At 35.6% G+C, this 9,502-nt stretch overlaps 1 protein-coding gene across 1 annotated transcript; it reads left to right on the plus strand.

Annotated features, from left to right (window-relative positions):
* The first annotated feature begins 1,234 nt into the window (after nucleotides 1-1,234).
* tmem134 (transmembrane protein 134) lies at nucleotides 1,235-9,072 on the plus strand. Its single transcript, XM_041786022.1, has 8 exons — nucleotides 1,235-1,457; nucleotides 1,891-2,135; nucleotides 3,655-3,722; nucleotides 3,813-3,899; nucleotides 4,000-4,076; nucleotides 4,484-4,528; nucleotides 6,268-6,321; nucleotides 6,421-9,072. Exons 2-8 carry the CDS (start codon nucleotides 1,935-1,937, stop codon nucleotides 6,501-6,503), a joined length of 615 nt encoding a protein of 204 aa, XP_041641956.1. The 5' UTR covers nucleotides 1,235-1,457; nucleotides 1,891-1,934; the 3' UTR covers nucleotides 6,504-9,072.
* The last annotated feature ends 430 nt before the right edge of the window (nucleotides 9,073-9,502 follow it).

The raw sequence follows: 9,502 nt of genomic DNA on the forward strand, positions 1-9,502 counted from the left end.
ACGGAAAGTGATATCACACCATCCAACTCATCAACTCAACTGATACACCATCCTAGAACAGATTTAATGCCAGATTTCATGATTTTTATACATTAACCTTTAAAACTTAAAGATGTTTTTCTAGACTGAAATTTGGCCTGGTGGTTCATAACACAGCGGCCTGACATACAACAAACCTAAAATTAAGACATTTTTAAATCGCTTTACAGGGACCTTGAGACATGGCCAACTCATCTAGCTACCATATGGGTGTTTTCTTGACAACATAACTCATTATATTGTACAGTACAGTACTCTATAGTGTGGTTGGATGTTGCCACATGTTTAAAGAGTGATCCAGTGGTCAATTTTATTCATTTATATAATTTTTCAAGGTGTAAATATAGTAAAAAGGTGTGATTTTTGGTCAGTTTTATAAACTTGTAACAGTTTTGTAATGCATTTTTTGCTGTGAGCTTTATTTCTGCTAAGATTTGTTTAAACATTTAATATTTGTGCTAATTCTTACATTTTCTGGTGGAAATATAAAGAAAAACAAATGGTGTAAATAGTAAAATATATATGTGATTTTACTCCATTATATAATACTATAACAGTTGTATTACAGTTAGATGGTAAAACTTAGTTTTTATCGTTAGTCTCATCATTGCTAAAATTAACCTAGTTATTCAATATTTATGGCTATTATGGGTGTCCTGTTTTGATTATAAGATACAACTTGTGTAATTCCGATTCTAATGCCTTGCCTTCAAAAGAGGTCAGAATCTAAAGGCAACCTCACAATGTCTTGTTGTAGGCTATGAATATTTTGCATTTTGAAAGGAAATACTCTTTTGACATGAGAAGTGACAAAAGTAAAAAAAAAAAAAAAAAAAAAAAAAAAAAAAAGAATAGAAATATAAAGAAAAAAGTCATTGGATGTGTCCACCAATAAAATTATCGGGCTTGATTTTGAAGTTTTAAGTATTCCAATAAGTGTGCTGTAAGGGTTAAAATAAACTCCATCTTTCTTCTACAATGGCTGAATAGACGTCAGGCCTATCCTGCTAAACTTAGCCTGTAAATATATTTGAAGACCAATAGTGCTCGTGTTTGCTTAACTCGCTTTAAATGCATACATTTAACACGTAAGGAGTCTAGTTTAGTGCCTATATTTAATTAAAATCCGATTTAGCTTCCGTTATGCAAGTCTGTGCGTCGATCGAAATACCGACACTCGATTACGCTGCCTGTTTCCCGAGGAGATCTTTGGGCGTAATCAGGCGAGTGCAATCGAGGTCCGGGTTTTAACAGAAAGGATACAAAACTTTTAGAAAAGCTTTTTGTCGAGCTCGTCAACAAACCGAATATTTTTCGGAAGTCTTTCTACAGAGTTACGATGAATTATAAAAGAAAATGACCCATGTCGGAGCAGTGTGAGGTCGACTTCAGCCTCCCTGGAGAAACTTTTGAAGACAGTAAGTTTTCATCCTGGTCATCTGATCGACTAGCGGAAAGAGCACAAACAATGGCAGAGACCTGAAGCTGAGCCACATTTAGCCTCTGGTTTATTATACTAAACTTTGGCTCCACCGGCTAAAAAATAATGACCAGTTCGGGGCTGTATTTTATCTATTTTTTCACTATATGTTTAAAACTGACGCGTTGGCTGTATTCATCCTTGCTGAAAAGTTTGTAACTTAAAAAACTTCTGACTCTTGTACTTCAATGTTTTTTTTTCATGGTATACGTGGTTACTTTTAAGCGTTCAAAGAAAAGAAAGTCAATGAAATTACCCCTTAGCTCCAAAAGTTGTATAGAAATTAATATTACCACTGAGATATAACCTTTAATTGACCGTCATAACCGATAAATGCCTTCAGGTTGATGTTTTTTTATCTGGACCTACAGTGAGCATCAAGCTGCTTAACCTCAGGGTTTAAGAGGCGATCACCATGGCAACACAGTTCAGTATTGATGATGCCTTCGTATTGGAGGGAGATGATGAAGGAGCCATGTCTGATGGAGAGCCACAAGGATGGAAGGACAGAGAGGCAGGAGAGATGACATTTGGCCCTCTGACTTTCTCCAAACCTCAGACTCATCCTTCACCTGGGGCCACCGGCTCCCTGGAGCACAGTAACTTAAAGTATCAGGTATGAATCCTACCTGTGTGCACATGAATACAATGGCTGTACAGGGGCATCTAAAAAAAACAACAAAATATTATATAAAAGGTTTTTTTTCCTCTGATTCTCTTAAAAAATTTAACGTCCATGTATTCTAGTAGATTTATCTCATTCAAAGTGAAATATTCAAAGACTTTCTTTGTTTTCATCTTGATGATTATGGTTCACAGCTCATTAAAGTCAAAATTCACTATCTCAAAATATGAGAATATTTTGGAAAAGTCCCATTTACAAAGGTTTCCCCAGCACTTATTCTCTCACTCTGGTTCAGTACACACAATCATAAGAGAGACTGTTGACTTGATAAATGTCCAGAGGACAGTCATTGTCATCCCCTATGAGGAGGGTAAGCTGCAGAAGGTCACTGCTGAAAGGGTAGGCTTTTGTCAGAGTGCTGTATCAAAGCTTATTTATGGAAAGTTAATTGGAGGGGAAAAGTGCAATAAAAGGTGCACAAGCAACAGATATGAGCTCAGCCTTTAGAGGGTTGTCACAAAAAGAAGATTTAAGAACTTGGCTGGAGTCAGTGGATCAAGACAGGTCCAGAAAATGGGCTAAATCTTTCATGGTCCAAATGTCAAGCCACTCCTGAACCACAGACAACCAACCTGCACTAAGAAGAAAAAGAACTGGATCATTGCTCAGTGGTCTGAAGTCCTGTTTTGAAACTAAATTTTGCATTTCGATTGGAAAATCAAGGTCCAATTGTCTGAAGGAGGACCAGAGAGGCACAGAATCCAAGGTGCTTGTAGTCCAGAGTTTTCAGTTCCGCAGTCATCCGATGGCATCTGCAATTGTTGGTGCTGCAGACTCAACGCTGTCACCAGCAACCAGGAGATTTTAGAGCACTTCATCTTCCATCTGCTGAGAAGCTTTACAGATATACTGATTTCCTTTTCACCCGCCCACAGTGAAGCCAAAACTACTATAATCTTGTTTACTGACCATAGTATTACGGTGCTTGATTGACCAGCCAACTGGCTTGACCTGAACCCCACAGAGAATCTCTTACCAGACTCAACAATATAGACGAGCTGAAGGCTGCTATCATAGCAACCTGGGCTTCATAACAACCCAGCAGTGCCACAGGCTGATTGGCTCCATGCCATGATGCGTAGATGCAGTAATTTGTGCAAAAAGAGCTCCAACCAATAATTGAAAGATAAATGGACATAGTTTTCCAGAAGGTCAACATTTCTGTATCATAAATCTTTTTTTGGTACTGATTTTTTGTAATATTCAAATGTTTTGATATAATGGATTTTTGATTAGTATGTGCTGTAAGACATAATCATCAACATTTAAACGAACATCTTGAAATATTTCACTTTGTATGAGATGAATCAGGCATATATGGAAGTTTCACTTCTTGAATTAAATCACAAGGGGAAAAAAATTACTTTTTTTAGATATTCTGATTTTTTAGATGCATCTGTACACTGTTTGCATTTAACCATAACTCTTTTAAAATCTTCCGATTTGCTAGAATCTGGAAAATGAAGATGCTCTGGGCAGCAATGGCAACTCCTCTTTCAATAACTTCTTTAAAATCAGGTGGGTCATACAGTTGGAGCTATTGATATTCCTTCATCACTTATATTTACTCTGACTGATAAATAAAATCTGTGTCTGCTTCCTCCATAGTGACCCTGCCAATCTGTCGTACTGCAGCTCTCAGTGGTCCTTCAGCACCTTGAGTTCTGTCACACAGCTTTCTGCACACTGCTGTGGGTAAGTTCAAACAACATTAACACACACTGTCACCCATATACATATCCACACAGGATTTTTAATAACATAGCCTATTTGAAACCTTTGTTTTCTTGTGCAGATGGGTGTCTCATCCACTTGTGAAAAAAAACAGAAAGGTTGTTCTTGCTTCTTTTCTTCTCCTAATCACTGGAGTTGGTAAGTCTGAAGCAGTAAGTTTATAAGCCAAAAATATAAAATAACCAACATGATATAGTTTTTGTGAAGAAGCAAGAAAATAGATATATATTTGTCAAACTTCAGCTTCTGTTTTATTACAGTTTTACTACTGGTTATTTTTACATCATAGGAATATTTTTCTGCAATGGAAGCTCTAGTAAATTTTTTACTTTTTAATGGGTCAAGTAAATAAGAGGATACTGCCTTAAATGGTTTTGCAATATTTCAAAGTTAGTTTGTTTAGTGTTGTGCCAGATGGTGACATGCTGAACTTTGTCCTCTTGTTGATTCTCTGTGTGGCAGATGTTTTCCAGAATTACTCAAGTCAATGTGATATTTACCCGAGTGCCTCATCTCTTACTGATAAAGTTTAATTTTTTTTTTAGCTCTTATTTTCACAGGTATTGTCATACAGCTGAATCCAAATGCAGGTAAGGACAGAAAGGAACATTCAGGCAAACTTAGTCATTTCTGTCACCATAAATTAAGAAGACACAACACCTTAAGCAGTTTTTAAGCATTAATTAAAAGCAAATGATAACAGGGCTAAAATAGGTCACAGCTTTCCTCACTTTTGTTTGTTTTTCAAAAGGATCCCTATCAGTTGCTGCCAGGGCAGTGACTAGTTTTCATGAGGTCCACCCATCAAACAACCATAAATAAGATGACATTCAAGATATTATAGACAGTTTAGCCTCCATGCAGTATTACTTACCCTCTAACCAAGTTTTTATTAACTGGGGCTGCTTTCCGACATTGTTTGGGAGGCATTCAAAATACTTCAGTTCTGTACAACCAAAAATTACCATGTATTTGCAGATAATTAGCTATCCTGGTGTAAACAACCAAAACTGTTTCTTATGCCCTTTTTCTAAAAACACACCATTGTCGGGGTCAGTTAGTGAATAGGTTTATGTCAGGGTGCACAACATAAAAATCATGCTTTTTCAATTGGGTGGGTGTGATTAAGCATATAAACGTGTGTTTTGAGGTCTACAAGACCCTTACGTTAATTTTTTTAAGTGAGGGCTTTTGAGATTTATTTTGTAATTCTGTTACTACGTAAATCTCCAGGCATTCATAGAGATGTAAAATGTTGTTTATCATTTTGACTGGGGTGACTGGGTGAAGTAAGGTGAATGTGAAGTAACACTGCTTTAACCCATTCAGTACCCTATATACCCCAAAGTGAACATTACTCAATATTAAAGACAGACGAAAAAGGAAAGAAGAATGAGTTAAAATTAAATTAAACTGTTTCATTAGGAAGGATGTCAATGAGGCAGTACAGTTTTCTAGTTTAAACACATCTCATCAATAAACTGCATGCATTTTAAAGATTTAGTGAATAATAATGATAATTATAATGATGCCAGTAGTTATTGTAGTCTCAACAATACTACTGGTAGAGACTTTTTCTATTTTTTTTCATGAAGTTCCCTTATATTTTGAGGATGTTTAGAAAAAAAATATTTTAAAGTTCTATTTAAATCTTGGGCCTTAGTAGATATTTTTAAGGCACATGGCAAGCTTGCTGCTATCCAGTTTCCAAATTTTTTTCTGTATAGTGCATGTTCTTTGCACAGAAACTACTATATAACCATGCATGACTTGTCCCCTAATATGGCCTTGTCTGGTATTGTTATACTTGATCTTTGAATATCAGCTTGGCTTTGCTAAAGTACATTTGTAATAATGATAAAAAAAGTCCTCAACTTTTAGCCTTTAGAAAGCATGATGCACATCAAGTATGCTAACTCTAGAGAGCTAGATGTACACCTTTGCTCTGCAGCAGTTGGAGCCTTTTAGTCTTTTGTTGACACACTTAACCAGATGACAGAGCAATAATGAAGATGAGACAAAAATAATGATTATATGACCTCTCGGATTGAATGAATCATGTTATAAAACATGCACATCTTCTGAAGGTGTTCACAGCTCTTCATATATGAGTTACAATCCTTTTGTGCCAAACTCTGCCCATCAAAAGATTTTTTCACATGGTGAACAGGTTTGAATTAAATGTGAGCGATGAATTGAATTTAGAGTACAATATAAACTGTAAAATACATTATAGTGCAAAAATTCTACATGTTGTATCTTTAAAGTCTGAGTATTTTAGTGATGATGTCTTCATGTGCTTTGTAACTAATAAAAACTGTTCCTACAGGTGTTTCAAGTGCTATTTTCTTTGTACCTGGATTTCTTCTCTTCATCCCTGGAGGTGAGTGCATGATTTAGTTGCTGGAACTGTTGTTCTGCTTTTCCTGTGCCAATAGGTGTTGACATTAGTACTGTGTTTCTCTGCATTTTCCTCCTCCAGTGTACCATGTGATTTACATCAGCTGTGCTGTCCGTGGAAGAAGAGGATTCAAGTTGTTTTACTTACCTTATTTTGAAAAATGACATAAAAGACAAGCTACATTTTCACCACATTTCTTTTACAACATTATTTGTCTTATTTAGTTTTCCTTCATATTGTCACATGCTTCTTTTTCTTGTCATTGTAATGACCACTACTAATTGAACCACTCAGTGCCAAGACTATGTTTGTGCCATATGAACTGACATTATTGTGTGTGTACTCTAAAAGAAGGAGATTGGTCCTGCCTGTGTTTTCTATGTTGTGTGAATAATGACTGTGAAACAACAAAAATTAAACTTTTTATAGTATAGTGTTTGAGATGGTTTATGAGGCCTTGGTTAGGGCTTCATTGAAGGAGGGCTGGAAAGCTGAATTACCTAAGCCTAAGCAGACTTCAGGCTTGTAAATCATACCTCATTTTATGGCCATATGAACCACTATTTTGTCTATCCCAGTCCAAACTTTGTTTGCCCTTACACATCAGAAAGTAAACATCATGTTGATTTGGTTTGCTTGGCACTAATGCTGCCATGGTTACATGCGTTAAGGAAATAAGTAGCCACTTTGAAATGGAAATAAAATCAAGTGTGGTTTCACTTAAAACCTAAAGCCAACCAGACACAAAGATACACCCAGATTGTGTTTTGCAGTAGTTTATTTCCCTCTGCGGGTTTTCTCAGTTAATTACCACAACAGCTGAAGAAACAATCAAATGTGCATGTCACAAAGGCTGCATGCTGGGGTTAGTAGTGATGCCTCATAGTAAGAAGGTTCTTATTTTTAATCCTGTCTGGACAGGGCATTTCTGTGTGGTGTTTGCTTATTCTGTCCATGCCTGCATGTGTTCTCTCCAGTTATTCAGGCTCGAACAAAATACATGAAAAAATTGAATACAAATATACAAAACTGAGCAAAATCCCTAACTGAACAAAGACAGGATTAAACATTAAAAATAAAAGAGTATAATTACTGGAGCCCTGAGGGATATGCATGCATAAATTACATTTAACTCTGTTTCCCTGAACATGTACAGGTTGTTTCTATAGATCTTGAGGAATTGACATTATCATGAGGAAATAACATTATGTTATCCCAAGGTAACAAGTTACAAAAATGTAATTGCCACAATTTTTCTATGCACATATTCATAACCCACTGACAGCAGCTCAATGGTCCACTTTTGGGTCTCAACCCACAATTTGAAAACCACTTTACTGTAATTTAATAACTTACTGCTACTACAAATACTATTATGAATCCTAATATTGGTACATTTAATTCATAAAACACATCTCATTTGAAGGAAATCTCACACTTGGCCACAATCCCTGTGGGCCCCCTTTAAGCTTAAATTTTTTAGGCTGACTATCGCCACCTGCTGAATTGGAGTGTGCTTCTCTTTGAGAAGTTGTAGTATATTCTGTGTATCAGGCAAGTTATATTTAAATAATTAAATCCTACATTTGAACCCAGACCTCGCTGTCAGTTTCAGAGGAGTTCTAACAAGTCCTGCCTTCCATGGGGACATGATAATGTTGACTGTTGCTGAGATCTGCAGGGGCTCCAGCTGAGGGCGCTCATGTTACACACAAAATTCAAGTAACCCAGTGAGTTTAAAGGACTGCATTAAAGTCCCCTGTATAATTAACTATTATTCTATTCATAAATAAAAAAAAACTTCGTCTATTCATTATAAACTATTAACACAGTTTAAGTGGTATGCAGAGTAGTGGTAAGTTTAATCATCATTGCTGCATAAACACTGTGAATTGCAGTTTTAGATGCAGGCAGCTTTTCAATACATTAGTAACCAATGTGGTAAATCAGGCAGACTGCTTTGACTGATGTTGACCAGTTGCTGTCATGACCTTTCTGCTGAATGAGCAGCAGCAACTTTCTGTTTTAGTCCTTGCTGTGTTGACAAAATTTAAAAGCAACTTAATGTTTACAGTAGAATGGATTACCTCAAAGTAAGATATCAACCTCAATAGAGCATTAATCCTTAAAACAGCATGTTACTACAGCTACTTTTGGCGTTGTTGTTAACAACAAAACTTATTCAGGCTAACATTCTCAGTGACTGTTTATTTATTGACTTTATTTACAGGACTCAAACATGACATATGACATGGAAAATTTCACTTGGAGCATACTACTACCACTGAAGGTGGTCAAGAGCTACTCCCATTACATTGTTGAATAAAACTTTATCAAAACACATGATACATATTAATGGAGCCATACATATTATAAACAAGATTATTATGAACACAAATACATGTTTTAAATAAATTTACAGTGGCATAAAATAAAGTTTTCTTTCAAAATCATGCAAACATTTTAGAGCAACATTAAAGTTTGTGAATGGAAGAATGTAAAGGCCTTCTGTATGTGAGCTTTTTGCCAGCCTGTGTCTGTTTTGTAATTTACCACATGACTGTTCTCAAATTATCCACACTGTTCATCATTTTCGTTTTTTGCAGGACTGAAAAACAGCTTTAGTTACTGTTGCTGTTTTTGTTTCAAAATTATGCTAAACTTTGTCATGGTGTGTTTTTATTTAACACACTTGTCATGTCATTTGTGTTGGAAAATACTTTGTGAACTCTGTTGTTGAGATACTTTTTCTAAATAAACTTTTTGAACTTCCTTGGTTTTGTTTGTGATTTGATTGTTGAAAAAAAATCTTTTAACTTCATTTCACTTCAACCCTTTGGACATTGTTAGCTTTGTTTCATGGAAATCATGTGAACTTTGTTTTTGTTGATTTTTAATGAAAATTTCATGTTGTATTTTAATTAGTCTTATTTGACCTTGCATTTTTTTTTCATTAAAGACACACACAGACTTAACTCTGATGTCATTGTTGTGGTGGTTGTTGTGCCTTTGTTTAATTGATAAAAGCATTTTGAACTTGTGATTTTTGTGTCAACATCCTCTTGAAATTTAATGGGTGTTTGATGGAAATTCAAAAATCAAAAAATGTGTCTATGTTTAAAGTTGATTTGGATGTTGTTAGTTAAACTATTAAGCAAAGACG

Source organism: Cheilinus undulatus, linkage group 4 (genome assembly GCF_018320785.1).
Source record: "Cheilinus undulatus linkage group 4, ASM1832078v1, whole genome shotgun sequence".
Taxonomy (NCBI): Eukaryota; Metazoa; Chordata; class Actinopteri; order Labriformes; family Labridae; genus Cheilinus; species Cheilinus undulatus.